This window comes from Gouania willdenowi, chromosome 13 (assembly GCF_900634775.1).
Source record: "Gouania willdenowi chromosome 13, fGouWil2.1, whole genome shotgun sequence".
Taxonomy (NCBI): domain Eukaryota; kingdom Metazoa; phylum Chordata; class Actinopteri; order Blenniiformes; family Gobiesocidae; genus Gouania; species Gouania willdenowi.
The window spans coordinates 29,955,713-29,979,695 of NC_041056.1; the positions used below are offsets into that span (position 1 = coordinate 29,955,713).

The following is a 23,983-nucleotide window of genomic DNA, read 5'->3' on the forward strand; positions in this document are numbered from 1 at the left end:
TGTACTCAGAGAAGCTACAACATCAGTTCTCTGCGAATGACTCGGCTTCTGTCTGGAGAGGGCTCAGGCAAATTACAAACTACAAGCCCAGAGCCCCTGCTGCTGCTAACGACCTCTGCCTGGCCAACAGTCTGAATAACTTCTATTGTAGATTTGACAGACAATGGGACAGACCTGACTCCATCCCCCCTCACACCTCTGACCAGCCTCACTCCAACACCTTCACCCCCCACATCAAAGCTACAGTCTCACCACAGCTGCTTACAGAGGCTCTCTCACCTATCTCCCCCCCCCCCCCCCCCCCCCCCCCCCCTCCCACAGAGGCACCTTTCTCCATCAAAGAGAGAGATGTAAATAGACTTTTCAGGAGACAAAACCCCCGTAAGGCTTGTGGACCGGACTCTGTCTCTCCTTCCACCTTAAAGCACTGTGCTGATCAGCTGTCTCCAGTGTTCACAGACATTTTTAACTTCTCACTGGAGACATGCACCGTACCAGCCTGTTTTAAGGTCTCCACCACCGTTCCTGTCCCTAAAAAGCTGAGGATCACAGGACTTAATGACTACAGACCCGTCGCTCTGACATCTGTGGTCATGAAGTCCTTTGAACGCCTCATGCTCTCCCACATCAAGGACATCACCGACCCCCACCTGGACCCCCTGCAGTTTGCCTATAGATCCAACAGGTCTGTAGACGATGCTGTAAACCTGGCTCTCCACTTCATCCTCCAGCACCTGGACTCCCCATGCTCCTACGCCAGGATCCTGTTTGTGGACTTCAGCTCTGCTTTCAACACTATAATCCCAGCTCTCCTTCAGGACAAGCTTTCCCAGCTGAACGTGCAAGACTCCACCTGCAAGTGGATCACAGACTTCCTGTCTGACAGGAAGCAGCACGTGAAGCTGGGAAAACCCATCTCTGCTCCCCGGACCATAAGCACTGGATCTCCTCAGGGCTGTGTTCTTTCTCCTCTGCTCTTCTCCCTGTACACCAACAGCTGCACCTCCTCCCACCAGTCGGTCAAACTCCTGAAGTTTGCAGACGACACGACCATCATCGGTCTCATCTCTGATGGAGACGAGTCTGACTACAGGTGGGAGACAGACCGGCTGGTGTCCTGGTGCAGCCAGAACAACCTGGAGCTCAACGCTTTAAAGACAGGGGAGATGATAGCAGACTTCAGGAAGAACCCAGCCCCCCTCACCCCCCTCACCCTGGGAGACTCTACAGTGAGCTCTGTGGAGTACTTCTGCTTCCTGGGGACCATCATCACTCAGGACCTCAAGTGGGAGCTGAACATCAGCTCCCTTATCAAAAAAGCTCAGCTTTTTTGATAACTTCTTCAGCTGCTCTGCGGCAGCTGAAGAAGTTCAGTCTGCCAACAAAGATGATGGTGAACTTCTACAGCTCCATCATCCAGTCCATCCTCTGCTCCTCCATCACCATCTGGTACGCTGCAGCTACTACCAAGGACAAGGCCAGACTGCAGCGTATCATCCACTCTGAAGAGAAGGTCATCGGCTGCAATCTGCCCTCCCTCCAGGACCTGTACGCCTCCAGGATTTTGAGGCATGCAGGAAAGATTATGGCCGACCCCTCCCACCCCGGTCATAAACTGTTTCAATCTCTCCCTTCTGGAAGGAGGTTTCGGTCCATCAGGACCAGAACCTCCAGACACAAAAACAGCTTCTTTCCCTCTGCCACCATCCACATGAACACACCCCAAGTCACCCACTGAACCCCCCCCCACAACCGATCACCACCTCCATGATGACATTATCTGCTGCACTGTATATATATATATATATATATATATATATATATATATATATATATATATATATATATATATATATATATATATATATATATATATATATATATTTATATTTATCCTATTTATCCTTTATTCTCTATCTATCCTTTATTTATCCCTCATCCTTTATATTTATTGTTATTATTATTATTATTATTGTTGCTGGGTTGTTCTTTGTTTTTTTATTTTTTTGTTGTTTGTTTTGTGCACCAACTACCAAGACAAATTCCTTGTACTGTCCTTAAAACTGTACATGGCCATTAAAAACATTTCTGATTCTGATTCTGATTTCTGATATTTTAGAAATGTAACATTTCTAACTTTTCCTTGTGCTGCTGTTGGCTGCAATATTCATTTTAATCTATAAATACTGTAATTTGGAAATACAAGACCATCTGGAACATTTATAAGGTATTTACTTGAGGTAGTACACCGGTTTTCATGTAGCACAGGTTACACAAAGAGTTTTTGGGTTCATTTACATTTTTCTTTTAATACAAAAAATAGAAATGGAGAATCAAAGTAAAACTTCATTCTATTTTGCTTGTGGTTTGCTGTGTTTTTGGATTTGTTTTTGAGTATTTTGTTGTATTATTTTATATTCTTTAATTTTGGTGTTTTTGCTGTCATTTTTGTGTCGCTTTCCCATCATTTGGTGAATTTTTCCGTTTTTTGTTTGTAGATGTCTTGTGTTTATTGTGTATTTTTGTGTATATTTGTTGCCATTTTTGTCTGTTTGATTTTATGATTGTGCTTTTGCGTATTTACTATTTTTATTCTGTGATATTTAATATTTTTTGGAGTCAATTTGTATATATTCTGCTTTTCTGTGCATTTGTGTCATTTTCGTGCATTTGCTTTGAGGGCCGCCAGTTGCCCACGTCTGCTCTAAACTGCAATTTTGCGAATATATCTTAGATTTGCTTTTCACATAATTTTAGTTAATTAAACAAATTAATTAGTTATTCTAATCAGTCTACCAGTTATTAATCAGTTTTTCAGTGTATATTTGATATCCAGATGGATTTAATTTTTTCAACTCTTTTTTTGAAAGAGTGACATTTTCACTTGGTTTGATAAGCAGATGTTAATCATGCTGACCTGGCCAATCACAACAATGTTATTTAAGTGTGTGTATTTCTCCGGTCCTGCCTAAAGGTCATTGACTGTGATTGACTTTGATTTTGCAATAAAAAAAAAATTAAAAAAACTGGCAACATGCTGAATGTTTGCCCTGCTTTACCTTCATACGATAGGATAGTATCCAGGTACTTGATGAATATATGTACCTAATTAATTCATTTCAAGGATAACCAATTGAAAAATTCTAAACATAAAATAATCAAAAAAAAACAAGTGTTGTGTAGTCTCAATATGTTCAGTACCAGTGACGTGCCGTCAGGGAAGGCAAGGTAGGCACTACATACCCAAGGGTGAATTGATATTTTTGTTTATTTGTTTTAATTATAATATGATCAAAAATAATTATTTTTCCATTTCCGAATAAGTGAGTGAGTGAGTGAGTGAGTGAGTGAGTGAGTGAGTGAGTGAGTGAGTGAGTGAGCGAGCGACCGTTATTGAAAAATTGTGTTTTTTTTACTGACTATGTTATAGAAGAGCAATTTTGAAGTTTTTGTTGCAACATCTAAATTATAGAACTAAATAATTAGGCAAGATGTGGAAACAAATGGAGGGTTCATGACTGAAAGTGTGTGTGTGTGTGTGTGTGTGTGTGTGTGTGTGTGTGTACAGTATACATATATCAGATACTAGTGTTTTCCCCTCCCTACCCTCACGTATGTCAGCTCACAGTAACTGAACAAAGCTGCAGGCTGAGATCTTGAGTAGTTGTTTTCTTTTCTTTTCTTTTTTTTTTTTTTTTACAAAGCAGCTACAGCCTCCAAAAAACACAATAAGCATAATATGCACAACTACAACTTCATATCTCATATCTCACTCTCACTTTAAAATAATCAACTATTCTCCACCCTTCCATTTTCTACCTTCTGAATCTTTGAAAATTTAAGAAGCACTTTAATGTTATGGTTTTGCAGCATTGAATCTACAGTAGTAAAGCACCCAAAGGAGCCCATTGACCTGGATTGATAAGGTGATTGATTGTGTAACATGATAGCAGTGTAGTAATAATAATATTAATACACAATCTGAGTTAAAATGGAAATAACTGATGTTGACAGGTAGTCATGGTAACTCAAAAGATGAAGTCACTATGTTCTAAAAGTCCCACAGGTAGACATCAAAGCCTTATTGTGGAACTAAAAGCACTGCGCTAGTTACTTTGACCATAGTACTTTGGACCATCGTCAAAAGCAGACATCCAGTTGACTTCAGCTGATCAAAGAAATGATGATGGAGAAGCCAAGTGCACAGGTGGCCGGGCGAGCGTTTGTCCGACACTATTACACCGTACTGTACAAGGAGCCAGAGAACCTGCACAGCTTCTATGGGAAGGACTCATTGTACGTTCACGGAGGTTTGGTCTCCAACGGACGGTCGGAGATCCAGAAGCGAGTGACGGAGCTCAGCCTCAGGGACTGTAACACCAGGATTCGTCACATGGACGCCCGCTTCACGTTGAGTGAGGGCATAGTGGTGCAGGTGATGGGGGAGCAGTCCAATAACATGCAGCCCATGAGGAGGTTCATGCAGACCTTCTTTCTGGCTCCTGAGGGAACAGCTGCAAACAAACTCTATATTCACAACAATGTGTTCACCTACCAGGACGAGGTGTACGGGGACTCGCTCCCAGTGTTAACAATCCCCCCACGTGGTTAAAGCCCCGCCCACAACACAACCCAGAGTGGAGGTAAAGTGTGAGTCTCAGAACTCCACAGAGAGACCTCAGAGACAGCAGAAAGATGGAGAACCAAGGCCCAACAATCCAACGGTGGTGCACCGCGGCCCCCGACCAGTGCGTGAGGGGCAGAGCGGTAAGTCTGAGGGTCCAAGGATGGTTCGTTATCCTGACGCTCATCAGCTGTTCGTAGGAAATATTCCTCACGACATGAAAAAGACAGAACTGATGGAGTTCTTTGAATGGTTCGACACAGTCCTGGATTTGAAGATCATCAGCGGAGGAAAACATCCAAACTTTGGCTTTGTGGTGTTTGACAATTCTGAACCGGTCCAGAAGATCCTCAGCAGCAGACCTATTTGGCTGTTTGACGACGTGCGTCTGAATGTCGAGAAGAAAAAGACGCGTGAAGTCAAGCGCAGAGATGCTCGTCCTCGCCCTAGAGCACCCTGAGGGGGCGGAGTCAGAGGCCCCCTGGCCCGAGGGGGTGGAACCAACAAACCCAGCTTTGGCTCTGGGCATGCGGTGGTGGCCTAGTGAGCGTTTCTCTGCCCTCAAGCAGTGAAACCACGCCCTCTCCCAAAGCCCCACCCACTGTGTATCTGGACGTTTGCCTCACGCTAAACTCCAATCAACCTAAAGATTCAAATATTGGTTGAAAACTACTTGAACTGTGGTCTGTGGTCAATGAACTTTGAATAAAAACTAACAAAAACAAACACGACTCGTAACATTGTGTGCTGCCTGGAAAGCCTTTTCAGAGGGTTTGAATCAAAGATTTGAACAATAATAATAATAATAATCATAATAGTAGGGCACATGTCATTGTTAAACACAGCTCTTTGTGCTGCTCAGGTCACATTTTTCAACTTGCGACTGACACTTAACGACATCCTTCATGACACCTTATTCATGCTAATGAAAGATATTAACAGCCCACTGTCAGCCTTATGTAGAAAACTTCAAGTAAAGTGTTACAAACAATCCAACGTTGAAATCAAATACAGAAAAATGTAGCTTTTTTAAAAAAAAAAATTGTTTGTAGATGTCTTGTGTTTATTGTGTAAATTTTTGTATATTTGTTGCCATTTTTGTCTGTTTGATTTTATGATTGTGCTTTTGCGTATTTACTATTTTTATTCTGTGATATTTAATATTTTTTGGAGTCAATTTGTGTATATTCTGCTTTTCTGTGCATTTGTGTCATTTTCGTGCGTTTACTTTGAGGGCCGCCAGTTGCCCACGTCTGCTCTAAACTGCAATTTTGTGAATATATCTTAGATTTGCTTTTCACATAATTTTAGTTAATTAAACAAATTAATTAGTTATTCTAATCAGTCTACCAGTTATTAATCAGTTTTTCAGTGTATATTTGATATCCAGATGGATTTAATTTTTTCAACTCTTTTTTGGAAAGAGTGACATTTTCACTTGGTTTGATAAGCAGATGTTAATCATGCTGACCTGGCCAATCACAACAATGTTATTTAAGTGTGTGTATTTCTCCGGTCCTGCCTAAAGGTCATTGAATGTAATTGACTTTGATTTTGCAATAAAAAAATTAAAAAAACTGGCAACATGCTGAATGTTTGCCCTGCTTTACCTTCATACGATAGGATAGTATCCAGGTACTTGATGAATATATGTACCTAATTAATTCATTTCAAGGATAACCAATTGAAAAATCCTAAACATAAAATAATCAAAAAAAAACAAGTGTTGTGTAGTCTCATTATGTTCAGTACCAGTGACGTGCCGTCAGGGTAGGCAAGGTAGGCACTACATACCCAAGGGTGAATTGATATTTTTGTTCATTTGTTTTAATTATAAAATGATTATAAATTAATTATTTTTCCATTTCCGAGTAAGTGAGTGAGTGAATGAGTGAGTGAGTGAGTGAGTGAGTGAGTGAGTGAGTGAGTGAGTGAGTGAGTGAGTGAGTGAGCGACCATTATAGAAAAATTGTGTTTTTTGACTGACTATGTTATAGAAGAGCAATTTTGAAGTTTTTGTTGCAACCTCTAAATTATAGAACTAAATAATTAGGCAAGATGTGGAAACAAAAGGAGGGTTCATGACTGAAAGTGTGTGTGTGCGCGCGCGCGCACGCGTGTGGAATCTCTCACACAAACGCAGGTGCATCGGCCGTGCGCATGCACATACTCCGTCACAGGTTGTTGAAATGCGGAAAAAAAATGGACCCGCGGGAACTATTTGAAACTTCCTGGAACCCTTTAGTTGTCGCAACTCTCTCTCTTTCTCTCTCTCTCTCTCTCTCTCTCTCTCTCTCTCTCTCTCTCTCTCTCTCTCTCTCTCTAAACGGCTCTCTGTGTGTTCAGCATGTACATCCAAGTTGCGCATTTGGTTATATATCAGCGTTTCTAATACCGTAGCCGCAGAAAAACTTGCTGTTTTTTGCCGTTTGCTATCAACACAGCCGCGGCCATTGACGGCCAATAACTTCCGGGTCCCGTCCATCCGGTCTAAACACCGAACGGTCAAAACAAACATGAAAATAAACGTTTTGAAACGTAATCACCAAATAAGGAACAGTCAAAAAGTACGCTTCCTCAAAATAGAAGTCCACAGGAGCTCAAAATTGAAAGAGCATTAAACTGTCTTCCTCTTGCCTGCGATTGGCTCTGGCTGCACACGTGACTCCAGCTTGCCACTATGATTGGCTCTGTGCAGGGAAATAGCTATAGATGATGCGCTAGCACCCCCTCACACTGAGGTCAAATGTTGAATAGGTTTTACTGTTGGGCAAACTTGAATGTGCCGTCCGGCACCAAACATGGCAACCAAACAGTGTTTTATGATGAAGTATAAAAACGAATGAAAATTTTTTTTTAAATTTATTTTTTAAAAGGCAGATAACAGCCAAAAACTAGCAATGCAGTGGTTATAAAGATAAATAAAGCTATATTTTACATGCTGTGGCACATTTTATCTGTTGTACCTCTGCCCAACTTATCTTTCCGGAATAAAGGATTCAACAGTGCATACAGGTAATCTTGATAAGTTACTCATTCTCAGGATAGGTGATTTTGGAGTAAGACGTTCTTTTTTTTTTTAGCTTTTGTGTTGTTTGTGTTTATATATATATATATATATATATATATATATATATATATATATATATATATATATATATATATATATATATGTTTTAGTTTTGGAGTAAAACTTTCTTTTGTGTATGTGTTTTTTTTTTTTTTTAACTTTTGTGTTTTCTCAATAGTTGGTAAAGACTTGTTAATGTCTGTCTGTGTGCTATTCTCCCCCTGTACTTAAGTCAATCGCTGCACACCTTCATCCCAGTTACGCACTGTGGGTGGCGCAGCCCTGAAATGTGGATATTCCCATTCAAATTTGGTTTTATGCGCATTCTGCAGTGTGCTTTAGTCCTTTTCCTCTTACACGCTTAGACTGATTCCTAAAGCAGTGCATCCTTCAGTGAACATCTTGCTGTTTTTGTGCAACACTTTCACTTTATTCCCTTTTTAATTGTAATTATTTTTTATTATATTTTCTCTTTACTTACTGGAGTAAAATTCCTTTGTGTGTGTGTGTTTTTTAGCTTTTGTGATTTCTAAGGAGAAGGTAATGACTAAATGAACATGACTATGTTCCGATAAATTCTGATAAATTCGGAAATCGGAAATTGCGATAAATTCCAAAAAAAATCCCCTTTTCTGGTATAGAAATTACCAGAAAAGGGGGTGGCACATATGGAATATTTGGCCCCATTTATACATTGGTATATGTCAATGATTCGGGACCACCAACTGTAACAATATTTGACTCACAAATAAATGAGAAAACAACTTTAATGGAATTTCCCCAAAGAAAGGGGGTTCCTAATGAATTTGTAGGAGGCATAATTGTAGTCTACGTTGAATTACCTTTGAAACGATATATCACACGATTATGTTCCCATAAATTTGGAAATGACTGAAAATGGTCTGTGGGCCTCCTGGCCCCCTACCCCATTTCAAAAAAAGAGCTCCAAGCATTTCATCATATTCATTTATAGATTATTCATGCCAAATTGCATTCTGATCTAACCAGAACAAACGGAGTAGTAGTCATTTGAAAAATAAGGCCCCCGGGGTCCCCCGGCGCCCCCGTAACACGTAAGAGGTAGTGGGCCCCGTTTATTTATTGGTATGTGCCAATGATTTGGTACCACCAACCATCGTAATATTTGACTCCCATATAAATAACAAATACACTCTTTTACTGTTTTTTTTTTTCTTTTGGGGCCCCAAATCAAAGATCGGGCTCCGAGCGTCGATGCTTACACATCAATAGATTATATCTAACAAATTTCAGCCCGGTTCATTCACGAATAACAGAGGAGTAGTGATTTTAACTCGTGTACACAAGAAGAACAAGAACAAGAAGTAGAAGAACAAAGGGAGTGGTGTTTTGAGTCCTGTAGCCCGGCCTAATAAACTGCATCATTTTATAAAATGCCAGCAAATGCCTATGAAAAACAGTAGATCACAACTTGGAAAAAACTGTAATAAGTCAACTATTTTGTGTGGTGATTGTGGCAAGTTTAAGCTTCAGTGTAAGACTTGGTCCTCTTTTGTCATAATTCACCACACAAATGTGTTGTTAAAGTTTAGTTTCATTGTTTTTGCCAGGTCATGGATTCTTGGATTATAGTTTATTTCTTTTTCATCATTTGATATTTCATAGTAAACTCTCAGGAGTTATTAACAGACTGATTCCTCAGCCAGTGCACAAATGTACATTGGTAGCAGAGTTTTAAGAAAATTAGTACATATAGTTATTTTGCAGATAAGAGCTTCCTGTCTGCAACCAGGGATTAACTATTTGCTTAAAGCGATCTGCAACCCATCACATTAACGCACATTAGATGTTTGGTCTAAAGGTCAATAATGAAAACATTTGTTATGATTTTATGTGAGAAATGTTTTTGAAATAATACTACAAGTAAATACATGTAATAACCCCTTATATGAGGGCTGTATCATTTTGGAGATTTCTTTTTTTATTCTTTCTCTCTCTCTCATTTTGGAGATTTTAGCATTAGAGTTTGAATAATATATTCTCGTGCAAACCTCTTTATATTTCCAGTTCCAATGTTACTCTATGGAGAAACAAGATTTCAAACCAACTTTTTAGCACTTAGTTACTCGTCATCCAGTTCCCTGGACATTGTGGCGTTATTTCTAAAAAGACCAGGAAAATTACTGTGTACAAACTATGACTGCACCTATCAAGGTACGAAAAATTTGCCGGTGGACGCAGCATGTTCATGCCACTATCAGCCATCTTATTACAGTTCCATACATGCTTCAGCTGAACAATAAGGTCATAGGGTAAGTCTTTGTTATTATCAAAACAAACGAATCCCTTCAACCCCATAAAACCAGTTAGAGCTATGTTAATTATGTACTTCCTTGAGTGAATACTATGTTACAGGTTGTCATCACAACCTCCACAAGCCTGTGTTTAACGTGCTTTTATTTCATAAGCAGCTCCTAAGTCTATTGTCAGCTGAGCAATTTTTGTCATTTGGATTATACATTCCTTTAATGTCGTGATATAATTGTGTATTTTGTGGATGTTTGTTAGGTTCATGAATTTTGTACAAAAAAAATATCTATGAAGCATATAGTAATTTATCAAGTTATTTAATATTTCTCTTTGTGCAATTTAAGAATCTCTCAACAAATGCTGTCCCAGCCAATGCTTATCATTGTTGTCAATTATTTTCTACACTCTGCACTGGAGAAGGTTATTGTAAAACGACTTTGGTGGTATTGTTCAAAAGAAATGTAGATATTATTTGAAATTGTTTTTTATTATGCTGTTTTGTTTTGTTTTATTTATCTACTGCTGCAAATCTTCTCTTTGTGGGACTTATAAAGGTTATCTTTATCTTTATGGTTGGTTGTGACACAAAACATTAATTCATTTCCTGACTTTAACTAATGACTCAAACACTAATTGAGGTCAATTTGTTTATTTCCTTGTCTTATGTTAGTTTTTACAATATCATTACTCTTTAACAATCATCTCTGATCATGTTGCTTCACTGTTGGTATGTTGGTTTTTAGCTTTGAGGTTGTGACTTTAACATTTTGTAAAGTTCTGGGGAACAAAAGTGTCTTAAAATGGGTCTCACTCAATTGTTGGACAGAAGTAAAATTTCTAGGCATTAATTTACATTTAACAATAAAAAGAGCAAATGCACACACTGCCCATTTGGCTGTTCATCTGCTGCTGATATGACATCTGGGCCCGTCAGCTCATGCAGCAAAACAAACAATAATCGCTAAGCACCACATAAGTCTCAAGCACACCAACTGTCAAGCTGTACGTTTTCACTGTCATAAAATACCCGTCTTTTCTCTTGGTAATGCTCTAACAGTTTGACTTGTTTTTGTTCCCTCCTCCAAGGAGGTAATGTTTTCGCTGGCGTTTTTCTGTCCTTCTGTCTGTTTATGTGGATGTTTGCCAGCAGGACATTTCAAAAAGTGGATTTAAATGAAATTTGGCGAGCTGATAGACAATGTCAAAAGGAAGAACGCGTTTGGATGGTACTGTAGATACAGTATCCAGAGGAAATGTTTGAGCAAGGATATTTCAAAAAGTTGTGAACGAATTTAAAGGAAATTTGGTGAGCTGATCAAAACGGAAGTTTGCATTCTCTGAGTGCTCTTTTTTTGTGGTCATATAGTTGTATTACATAATGCTGACCAGAAAAATATTTTTCAATTAAATAATCTAAAAATCATGGTGTACAACACATTATTAGAAAAAAAAAGAACTTTCTAAAAGATCAACTGTCAAGCTGTTGGCTTTACTTGGAGTCTTATGGCTAAATGGTAAACACAAATCTATTGCCCATTTGGATGGATTTCTACAGGGTTTGGTGCATCAATTATGAATTTGTGCATGTCCCATGAACTACCTATCAATTAGATCACAATCTGTTGTCCTTAGTTGCAGAAAAAAATCCAAGTCTTGATTGTTACTTCAGCTAAATTTGACATCACTTTATCAACACAAGAGCCAATGCTATTGTTGCTCTAGGACAGAATACACACAGTAACACAACAATCCTTATGTTTGTTACTAGGGAAGCTGCTTTACTTCATCCTCAGCATTGAAGAACTATGTCCACATACCAGTGGGGCAAAAAAGTATTTAGTCAGCCACCAATTGTGCAAGTTCTCCCACTTAAAATGATGACAGAGGTCTGTAATTTTCATCATAGGTACACTTCAACTGTGAGAGACAGAATGTGGAAAAAAAATCCAGGAATTCACATTTTAGGATTTTTAAAGAATTTATTTGTAAATTATGGTGGAAAATAAGTATTTGGTCAATAACAAAAATTCAACTCAATACTTTGTAATATAACCTTTGTTGGCAATAACAGAGGTCAAACGATTACTATAGGTCTTTACCAGGTTTGCACACACAGTAGCTGGTATTTTGGCCCATTCCTCCATGCAGATCTTCTCGAGAGCAGTGATGTTTTGGGGCTGTCGCCGAGCAACACGGACTTTCAACTCCCTCCACAGATTTTCTATGGGGTTGAGGTCTGGAGACTGGCTAGGCCACTCCAGGACTTTCAAATGCTTCTTACGGAGCCACTCCTTCGTTGCCCGGGCGGTGTGTTTGGGATCATTGTCATGCTGGAAGACCCAGCCACGTTTCATCTTCAAAGCTCTCACTGATGGAAGGAGGTTTTGGCTCAAAATCTCACGATACATGGCCCCATTCATTCTTTCCTTAACACGGATCAGTCGTCCTGTCCCCTTAGCAGAAAAACAGCCCCAAAGCATAATGTTTCCACCCCCATGCTTCACAGTAGGTATGGTGTTCTTGGGATGCAACTCAGTATTCTTCTTCCTCCAAACACAACGAGTTGAGTTTATACCAAAAAGTTCTATTTTGGTTTCATCTGACCACATGACATTCTCCCAATCCTCTGCTGTATCATCCATGTGCTCTCTGGCAAACTTCAGACGGGCCTGGACGTGCACTGGCTTAAGCAGAGGGACACGTCTGGCACTGCAGGATTTGATTCCCTGTCGGCGTAGTGTTTTACTGATGATAACCTTTGTTACTTTGGTCCCAGCTCTCTGCAGGTCATTCACCAGGTCCCCCCGTGTGGTTCTGGGATTTTTGCTCACCGTTCTCATGATCATTTTGACCCCACGGGATGAGATCTTGCGTGGAGCCCCAGATCGAGGGAGATTATCAGTGGTCTTGTATGTCTTCCATTTTCTGATAATTGCTCCCACAGTTGATTTTTTCACACCAAGCTGCTTGCCTATTGTAGATTCACTCTTCCCAGTCTGGTGCAGGTCTACAATTCTTTTCCTGGTGTCTTTCGACAGCTCTTTGGTCTTGGCCATAGTGGAGTTTGGAGTCTGACTGTTTGAGGTTGTGGACAGGTGTCTTTTATACAGATAACCAGTTCAAACAGGTGCCATTAATACAGGTAACGAGTGGAGGACAGAAGAGCTTCTTAAAGAAGAAGTTACAGGTCTGTGAGAGCCAGAGATCTTTCTTGTTTGAAGTGACCAAATACTTATTTTCCACCATAATTTACAAATAAATTCTTTAAAAATCCTACAATGTGAATTCCTGGATTTTTTTTTCACATTCTGTCTCTCACAGTTGAAGTGTACCTATGATGAAAATTACAGACCTCTGTCATCATTTTAAGTGGGAGAACTTGCACTATTGGTGGTTGACTAAATACTTTTTTGCCCCACTGTACATGCATGAAGGCATTTTCAATGTATTCAGATGCAGCAAGTGTACATTTGTTGGTGGCTTTAGACAGACAAGTCCTAGAGCAAGTAAAATTATTTGTCTGGATGGTTCACAGCTTTTGGACAGGTGTGAACACACAATCAAAGTGTCTCTGTTTTGACCAAACGTTTGCAAGAGCGATTACGGTGTGCTGTGAACACAAACACTCTTTGCTCAAACCAAACACAGGAAATATCAAACCAGAATTTCAGCGGACTCTTACTTGCTTGTGTTGATCAATAGATGAGACACTTTTCATATAATTTCTATTTGTCTTTCCCAGGAAAGCCTCTACTGCAGTAACGGCTCTCCTAGCAAGCAGCAAACCAAGCCAAATCAAAGTGATAAAATTCTCAGCTGTTCTTCAACCATTCAGCTCGAGTCCAATATCTGTGTTAGCAGCCTTAGTCTTCTGAAGAAAAAAAATCTCCTCTTCCAATGAGTAGTAGTCAGTGAAAAAAGATTTGAGACAATAAAAGCTCAGAGACTTTATATTAATTAAAATCTGAACTATTTACCTCCTCCACCCAGAATATTCCTGTGTTGAACAGATTGTCTGTCCAACCTGTTAACCACTAAAAAAGCCAGGAGGAGAAGGAAGATTTTCCTGGAGGAAATGATCTAAAGCTCAATAATGACAAAGATTTAGCTCTTCATATTGTGTGGCTAGGTTAGCAACACCTATACATCCCTGTGCTATTAATAAATTGATCAGAAGAGATCAACATTTTTAAAATGTAATGTATTATTGCCAAAATGCCATGATTTTTGGCAATGGATGGATGGATGGATGATAGATGGATGGATGGGTGGATGGATGGATGGAGAAGTTTTTAAACATGAACTATGTGTGTGACCTAATCCACTGTTACACTAACTTTTACTGTTCGTGGGTTTCTTTCGAAAGAACATCCTCTTACTTTCTTCCTCTTTTGATGATTTAAAAAAAGGGTTTTCAAATGATCTCAAGGTTATTCACTTCCTCTCTGATTCTCTTGAAATTCTCCAGAGGAACTCTACTCCGTTATCTCAAGTTTTACGTCGCAAAAAAATCCTCTTTTCTAAAGGTAAGTGTTGGTTTGTTTTTGTGTTTGTAAGTGTGCACAAAAAAATCTCCATATCAGTTGTAGAGAAACACTGTAAACATTTGGTTTTATTTTACCAGGAGAGCCAGCACAACTCAAATCTCCAAACCAGTCCAACTACAATCTATTCACAGTCACCTTGAAACCAAGAACACTCTTGTCTTTCACCATGTCCACCCAGTCCTTCCGCAATGAGGCCTACGTGGCCTTGCTTCGAGGTTTCAAGGAGCTGGACTTTCGGGGACCTGCAGTTCCTGGTGAGCTGGTGTTGGCTGGGGAAAATGCCTTCCCCTTGGTGATGAACAAAAAAGATCAAATATTAATGGCCGCATCTGTCTATGGCCGCGGAAGGATTGTGGTTATGGCACATGAGACCTACCTAACAAAGTTTCCTGCTCTGGTTGAGAATGCTGTGAGCTGGTTGATGGGTGACCAAACTGCCAACCTTGTATGTGTGCAGACACAGACCAACAAAGTTGAAGATGGCCTAAAAAAATCCACCTATAAGGTCAACATCGTAGAGGCGTTTGCAGATTCTCAGGGTGCTGGTGTGTATGTGACCAATGCCTACAGAGTGGGTGAAGATCCTAAACCTCTGGTGGCTTTTCTTAAAGCTGGTGGAGGAGTACTTATAGCGGGCCAAGCCTGGCACTGGGCATCACAGCACCCTAATGACAACACATTTCTACAGTTTTCTGGAAACAAGGTGTCTGGAGTGGCTGGGATCTACTTTACTGAAAACTATTTTGAGGCAAAGGAGATTCCTGTCCGTCCCCAAATCCCAATCTCCTTGAAAACCATTGAGTAAGTCTAATGGTTTTGAAAATAGTGATGTGAAAGTTAAAATTGTAACTCCTGACATTTAAATACTTATTCAAAATACTTTCATTCAGAGAGAAAATAATGCTACTATTAATTATAAGATATTGCTAATAAGAAAAATACTCTTTTACAATATATGTCTTGTGTTTTTTCTCTCCTTTGTGCTTGGTAGTGTGGGTAAGAGTTTTGAGGATGACCTGGAGCCTTTACTGAAAGGTGTCTCAGAATTTGATCTTCAAGGGAATGCGTTTCCATCTGAAGTCCTGGCTCATGGTCCTTTTGCATTTTCAATTGGTACCACCAATGATGGACAAGCTTTCCTTGCGGGAAGCTACTTTGGAAAAGGACGCGTCATTGTGACAACTCATAAATCATTTTTTCAAAATGAGGTACCCTTTGAATTAAGCATAATATCTTTACATTATCAAATGTACAACTTTTAGACAGAAATTAATAAATGTAAAAAACAAATTTAAAATGAATAATAAAAGCAGTAACTTACAGGTTAAAAATCTTGTTGATGTATTCAGTAACCAATTTTTTTTTATTACATTTTTTATTTATTTTCTTTTACAGAAGTTGGCCACGATTTGGTACAACGCCATTCATTGGCTTGATCAGGGTCGACAGGGAGTCATTGGTTTTGTGCCGAGAATGAAAATTTTCCCTAACCTGGAAATGAAGTGTGAGAAAACCAAGTTCAGAAACGATCTGAGTGTGTTTGTGTGTGAAGCCTACAGTAGCACTCATGTGAAAGAGATCCAAGAGTTTGTGGCAGAGGGGGGAGGCCTACTGATTGGGGGCAATGCCTGGGCGTGGGCACAGTCTAACGTTGGACAAGACCCAACAACCAATTTCTCAGGTATGCAACTCAAAGTTGTATTACAAAGAATTTTAAAAAATGTCAATAAAACACACAACATACCAGATGTTTTTGATGATGAGGGTTAGGGTTTATCATAATGCTAAGTTAAAAGATCATTTAAATGTTTATTTTTTTATTTTTCAAGCATGCATTTCCCCGTCAATAAATATGTAATATTACATGTTTTGCTTTTTAAAACTTGAGCTCTAAAGATTGTGAGAGTAAGCTATATCTATGTTTTCCTTGTTTCAGGAAACAAGATCCTGAACAAAATGGGCTTGACAATTTTAAAGGAAACTATAAAGGCAGGAATATATGAGGTGCCAAGTTTGAAAAAGGGATCTAGTAACAACCTCCACTTTCGACGTCTTCTGCAGCGCTTTATTGGCCATGTTTTAAACGGGGAAAAACTAACCCAACAAGAGGAGGATCAATTAAAAAAACTGGCAAGACATTGCACATCTTTCCTCCAAATGAAAGCTCTTGAAGACTTTTCTTACACACAGGTGCTGTCGTTCCTCACAGACAGCTTAAAGAAAGTCGGCATGCCTCAGGTAAGATACATATTTATTGAAAATATTCCTATAGTGGGATAGTTTGGATGCAAAGTTTTTACTTTTGTATTAACAGGGGCTAATTTCTCTCGTTCTGCATGTTAGTCATGACTCACCAATTGGAGAGAATTTCACGTTTCTAAAAAAGCTGTTACTGTTTGGAAAAGGGGAACTGTCAGTGTGTGGGAAAGAGATAAAAATGTATATGTCAGCAACAGCATCACGAATGATCTAATTTCATTGACAGCGTCACTAAAAAATAAAAAAATGCAGATTTTTTTTTTTTTTTACCAGTAAACACTAGTTTTATTTTTGATTGAATCAGTTTTAATGGTTTTGTAACTTCATCAAATTAAAGGTGAGTGAAAAAAACCCTGTGAAGAGCCCAAAAGACTTCCTCCTGCTTGTTGTGGGTGCTGAACTCTTTAAAGTCAGCCCGGATCCAGATGCTCTCCTGCCCTACCTGATCAAGGACATCCCTCTGATGCCATTGGTGCACAACCAAAGGATCCAGATTAATGCAAACACAGCAAGTAAGAGAAAATCATTTGACTGATATTTATTGCTTCAAACCTATAGAGAACATTCTGACATGAGCTTGATTGTGACATTTTACACTTTTGCTTTTTTGTGTGCATCAGAAAGTAAAGAGTGGATCAGCACTGGTCTCTACCTGCCCCCTGCAATGAAGACCTACATCAGCATCCCCACTACAATGGTCAAAAAGAGATGGATGGTACTGCACATTAACTCTGTTCATGAAGTCACACTTTTCATGTGTATTTCACAACTTTTACAAATGTGCAAACTGAGGCAAAATAACATGTTTAGCAAGTCTCTTATTTAATAGAGATTATCTGAGGCAATAGGAAAGTTCTACTGCATACAAAATATCTTTTAAAATAATAACAACTATAGCTTATTCTTTCACAGGTTTAAAGAGGCAGTATTATGAAAAAATAATTTTATAATGGTTTTGCTACAGTGATATAAATTTAGCTTCATTCAGAGGGCCAACCCTGAAAAATAGCATATTACTGGACCTTTAAAGTTTTCATATATTTTGCACCAATGCTTACTCTGGTGATTTTGCAACATTTAATTTTGACTCAATATCTTTCATGTCTAAGAGATTACTAATGCATTGTATGGTGTGTTGTTGTTTTCAATGATAGGATAAGAGTAACACATCATCTACTGTATATTCCTAACAGGTCCAGATAGGATGTCAGACTGATTACCTGAAACATGAAGAGTTGAAGAGGGCACCTGTTGTTCATGAGCGTTTCCATGTTACATCAGAAAAGATTCAGGTGTGGAACCTGTGGGGGGGACTAATCTACCTCGTGGCACCACCTGACTCAAAGGTGAAGGGGGAGGAGGTTATTGTGGAGGCTGCCGTCGCTGCTCCTTATTACAGGTTTGGTGAGTCTGTCAATTTCTACTCATGGGGCAACAATCTAGATAATTGAAGAGTAGTGAGGGTTATTAGAAAGATGGGCTTCACCAGTGGAGAACCAAAAGCAGGAAGAAAACATATTTATTCTCTCTGCACTTACAGACTGTCAAGACACTATCTAAATACAGAGCTGCCAAGCCTCACCCTTTGAGCGTGACAGTCACACAATTTGACGCATTCTCACACCACACGCCACACTTGACATTTCTCACGCTTATATTTCCCCATTCAAAACTTTATTTCTTTTTTTTTTGTGATAATGAGCTTTGGTCCTTGCTGCTCGCTGTAGCTCGAGTAACTCTGATTGACTAACCAATCACAGACCAATTCATGTCTCCTTGTCCCTAAATCTAACCAACCACGGCAAGCATCACACAATAATAAACCAATCAGAAGCAACGTAAGGCGGGTCTTGACGAACCGTCTCAAATGACACCTCACAACACGCAGAAATGAAGTTTCTAGAGGACAGACGCCGTCTGAGATGGTATGTAACTGCCCAATTTTGTTCACTGTTTACATTGCTGTGTGTGTGTTATAGTGTTAGTTTACTCATGTAAAAAACTAACAATTTGTGTGTGTGTCTCTCTCTCTCTCACTTACGTTTGTATAAGGGTGTGCGATCTGACGATATTAGATTGTTCAAGATTTAAAAATGACGACGATCTCCCAAATCACGGAGATCGTAGAACCGTCTGTAATTCACATTTTCACCTTTGCGGTGCTGTGTTTGCATCATATGTCTGTGATCCATACACTGCTTAAAGTAGGATTTTATTAATATGAGTGTGTTACCTAAAAAGCAAATGGAAATTACTCGACTGATATGCTGCCTTGTTATGTAGCATGTGTTGCTAATGCTAATGCTACACCACTTTAGTTAAAGTAAAAAGACTGTGTGTGACTATAAGAACATGTCATCCCTTTTGTATGATGTTAATTGACCTTGGAACCAGTTTGATAAATTGCTTACATACAATTAAAAAAAAATCTAAAAGTCTTTTATTCCTTTTTTCCAGTTAGGTGTTATAAACACTGGTAGTAGCTGAATTGCACTTGTAGGTTATATCAGCATAAATGCATAGTAATGAACAAATGCCTTGTCTAATCTAATGTTCATTTGAACTGTTCTTATTTGATTATTTTTGTATGTAATAGTGTCTTTCTATGGACATTGAGTCTGCTGCTAAGACATTCATTCAATCAAAAATCACTTGATGTTTTAATGTTTTTTACATGATTTGCTTTTTAATGACCTCCTTTCTGTTGCAGACAAAGAGAGCTGAGGTAAAGGTAGCACTGCCTTGGGCCACAGTGTTTTAAGTTTGAGCCCCCTGTTTCTGTCATCAAGGCCTAACCCTAACCCTACGACATGAGACATGTCCCCACCTAGATGATCTGGAGTTGGTTGAAATAAAATATTAACAAATAAATGTATTTTGTCAAAATTCTTGTTAGTTCCATCCATCCATCCATTTTCTTACCCGCTTATTCCCGTTTAACAGGGTCGCGGGGGTCTGCCGGTGCCAATCTCCGGCTCTCATAGGGCGCTTGGCGGGGGTACACCCTGGACAGGGCGTTCTTGTTAGTTTTCATTTCTAATTTCTGGTTGATTAAAACTAGCATTAGGAGGCTGCAGTGCAGGGAGAGCCACTGGCATGGAGGTGAGGACATCAGTCTTATATAAATCAACGTTAAAAAAGGCCACATTTTTTTCCGCCGGAGCGCATCAGGTCACTAAAGTCTCACTCTTGTCATTTTCTGAAACTTGGCAGCCCTGTAAATATGAATTGACCCACACACAGAGACATATACAGGGATAAAATTCAATTCAAGATATTGAACAAACTAAATATCTCAGGAACTTAAATAAAAAAAATGAAAAAAAAAAAAAAAAAAACCCAAATGAAAAAAGAACTCCACCAGAAATAGCATAGCATCAACCGACAGGAAGGGATCAAACTACATGCACCACTTACAACTGATCATAACCATGAACACTGTAAACAAATCACATCCAACCCAGATGTATTTTAAGCTCCCAGGGTTTGAGAGTGTTTGTTGTCTGTTTTAGATGATGTTAATGACATTGCTGAGATGTACGTATAGTTGGATGTGTCTGTTAAACTTTGTAACAAACTGTATGCAAGTACAACTCATTTTAATTACAGCTAAGATATAAAAGCACAGTTTGTTTCTGGCTCAAGCAAATATCTACAATGAGGATTCAAGCATCCTGGATATAGATGCTCCCAATGAAATTGTGATGTTTAAAAGAGTTTGTTTGTTAAGATGTACATCAAGGCTGGAAATGGAAAAATGCCTTAATTATGGGCGTGGCTCATCGAGCAGTTAAGACACGCCCATTTTATTCTATAAAACCCCCAAATAACAATTTATGCTATGCTAATGAGCTACTCAGTACTTAATATACATCTCTTTTCATGATTATCTCAAGCTAACGTACTCACCGCCGATTGCAGTCGACATGTGTTAATTTCTATAGAAGGGGCGGGGTCAAAACTGCTGGTTTGTGACATAAGAAGCCACTAAAATATCACAAAATATATCAGCAAAATTCAATTGTATTACCCGAGTTTTAACCCATAAAGGGCAGTCACTCTTACATTTTTACAATAAAAATATGCCACATTGAAATACATTGACTAACATGTCAAGAGTTGGACAAGAATCAATCACAGCACTACAAACTATATCACTAACCTTCCAACAGTTAATTTACTGTTTTACAGCTATTGTACATTTGATGAAGAAACAACTATAATTTCATCCTAGACTCCATCTTTATTTCTGACAGGTGTGACCACGAAAGCTGATTGGCTTTCGCAACGTGCGGCTCCATCACCTTGGGCTGAAATGGAATTTGATAACGTCATCCTGACTGTGCCATCACAGGTCATTCGTGATTTGGATGACGTTGATGAGGTGGCAGCGCTATGGAATGGTATCATGAAAGGTGTAGCAGAACTTTCGGTTTTCCCACCAAAGCCAAATCGCAAAGAACGCTTTGTAGCTGATGTGCAGATTTCTGCAGGTGAGTGTGTTTATCTTTTGGAATGCATTTAATGTCAGAACAAAGAAAATAGGGTCACACTAGTTAGAACATTTTCAACAACAAGATCACCACAGCAAGCAAAAGTTTTGATTATGTGTAAAGGGAGTCCAGAAAACGCAATCAAACCCACATGCACACAGACAGACATGTGACAGGAAAACACACTTAGGAAACCTTGATCTATAGGATGAGATTTCAGGTATCATAGTCTCCGACCTAAACCAAACCCAAACTCTGAATGAATACATTTCAATCAATGAGTTTTCTAAGTTGTGTCACCCAGAACGACAAAAAGGCAGAAATCATGGTGGCACGCACAAAAAGGGAAACTATCATTTTCATGACAGTGTCACCTTTTCCCATGAGATTGTTTTGGAATTGTTGATTTTTAGTGATCCATGAGTAAAACAATATCAGACATCAGTTTTACTGGACTAGTCCACATGTAGTGCCATCTCCGGAAACCTGCAAATGTTTTGAACACCAGGTCATAAAGTTAAAGTGAACAACACAGGGAGAAGAAGGAAAATAGAGAATAATAATTTATTTATTCAATCCACTGTCTATCCAGGATGGATGCATGCAGGTTATCCCATCATGATGCGCTCATCCATAGCTGATCAACTGTTCAAACATGAGGAAGCCAGGACCAAAGGTCTTTTCTGGGGAGAAATTCATGAGCTTGGACACAACCAACAGAGGAGCTGCTGGGAGTTTCCACCGCACACCACTGAGGCCACATGCAACCTGTGGTCAGTGTACGTGCACGAGGAGGTCCTGGGTGTTGACAGAGAGAAGGTAGAGGCAATCAATGTATTTCATACGTAGAAAAGAGATTTTTAACAATGCAGTAAATTACATTACGATGTAGCTAACATTGCTTTATTTTACGCTTAATTTTACCAACTAATGTAACAAAAAACAAGATCCCTCTACAGCAAATATTGCAGTATGTATTTTCAATGCAGGCACATCGTTCACTTACTTTGAAGCGGCGGAAGCTAAATATAGATGAGTATGTTCAGGGGGGAAGAAACCTCAGTGAATGGGAAGTGTGGACAGCATTAGAGACATACTTGCAGGTAAGAAACATTACATTGCACTCTGTCAGTGGTGGTGAAGAATAACATAAGCTTAAGAATAGCTTTAAGAGACACACATTTATCAAATATCTGTAGAATCACTTTTTGTTGTACAATAGCTTCAATTTCTAAGAGCAGAAGTACATACTTAGCTCCTGTTTTTTGTCTCATCATAGATCCAGGAAAAGTTTGGCTGGAATGCCTTTAAGAAGGTGTTTGCTGCCTACCACACAATGGACCACATCCCCAATGACAACAATGGAAAGATGAACCTGTACGCTGAGGTCTTCTCACGCACTGTAGGCATGAACCTGACTGAGTTCTTCAAAGCCTGGGGTTGGCCCATTGAAGAAGCCACAGTGCAGAAAGTCTCCAGTCTGCCTTCCTGGGATGATCACCCCATGGTCCAATATGCCTAAGCATCCCTCAGATGACTGAGGATGCGGAGCTGCTTGATTTAACAATAATCAGATTATATACTCTATGTAAGCTTCTTGATTTTCATCTTTGTCACATTCATTTTAGGTAATTTCCTAAATGTGTGTCCTCATGAAGTGAATGCATTTTACAATGAAAGAGGCAATACTTGGGCAAAAAATGTATTTTTTCCCTCACTGAGAGATCATTTTATTCTATTGTGACAGATATCCAACATTGTGTAATAGTTTACTAAGTTGTTGCAGTTGATTTTGAAAGTAAAGTGTTTAAAACATAATCCATATTACAACAGGACACAGAGATTATATAAAAAAAACGTTTTTTTATTTACTCAAAAGTCTAATCATATTGTATTAACTTTGAAGTTACTTTCTTGTTAATGTGCTTATTCAATCCTTTGATTTGGTTAGTTTAGTCAATTAAACAATAAATATTTCACATCACTGGCTGGATTTTGGTCTTCATTCGTTGTAGGAGCAGTGCAAATTCTCCTGTAACTCAAGACTTCTCATAAAGCTGATGGAATATAATAATATGAATTAATACTTTATGTCTTAGAGAAGTCCAGTAAGGAGGCAGCTCAGTATATCTGACCACTAGATGGCAGTATAGGCTTAATAATTATGTAGCAGACTATTTCATTATGGGAAGGCTAATGAGATATATATATATATATATATAGCTCATATATAATTATTGGATTGAATAATTTATTTATTATTTATGCCGTGTTCTGGGACTTGGTGGTTTACAAATTGAACACTGAGCATAACTGAAATGTCTCCACAGTCCAAAACACATCTGGAGCAGGATTTTTTAACTAAATATCTTCCCTGATATCTCAGATTCTGAGAGATCAAATAAAATGCTAGCACTTTTTGACCCTTTCGGTTTTATTTTTTACTTAATCCATTCTCGAAACGACACTTGCACCGCTTCGCAAAATGTTGAAAAAAATGGCGATGTCGACCAGAAAAAATAAAGGCCTTGTATTCTGCAATGCTGCAATGCGTAGTCATGATCTTTGGGAGGTGCAGGGCACGTTACAACGTAGGGGTTGATGCAGAGGGCTACGTGTAGCTACTGCGTCATTGTGACACAGTAGCATGATTTAGGCTTTAGTAAGGCTGAAGTGAGGCAGGCATTGAAGAGGATGAAGA

The 23,983-nt window shown here is 39.0% G+C and overlaps 1 protein-coding gene and 1 pseudogene across 1 annotated transcript; both read left to right on the plus strand.

Annotated features, from left to right (window-relative positions):
- Positions 1-4,112: 4,112 nt before the first annotated feature.
- On the plus strand, positions 4,113-5,350 carry LOC114474891 (ras GTPase-activating protein-binding protein 1 pseudogene; annotated as a pseudogene).
- Positions 5,351-14,435: 9,085 nt separating this feature from the next.
- LOC114474876 (TRPM8 channel-associated factor homolog) lies at positions 14,436-23,112 on the plus strand. The gene is made up of 12 exons (XM_028465462.1): positions 14,436-14,509; positions 14,608-15,331; positions 15,522-15,738; positions 15,926-16,211; positions 16,467-16,768; positions 17,127-17,301; positions 17,410-17,504; positions 17,983-18,193; positions 21,046-21,282; positions 21,875-22,101; positions 22,272-22,385; positions 22,562-23,112. The coding sequence occupies exons 2-12, from the start codon at positions 14,697-14,699 to the stop codon at positions 22,802-22,804; spliced, it is 2,742 nt and encodes a 913-aa protein (XP_028321263.1). The 5' UTR covers positions 14,436-14,509; positions 14,608-14,696; the 3' UTR covers positions 22,805-23,112.
- The last annotated feature ends 871 nt before the right edge of the window (positions 23,113-23,983 follow it).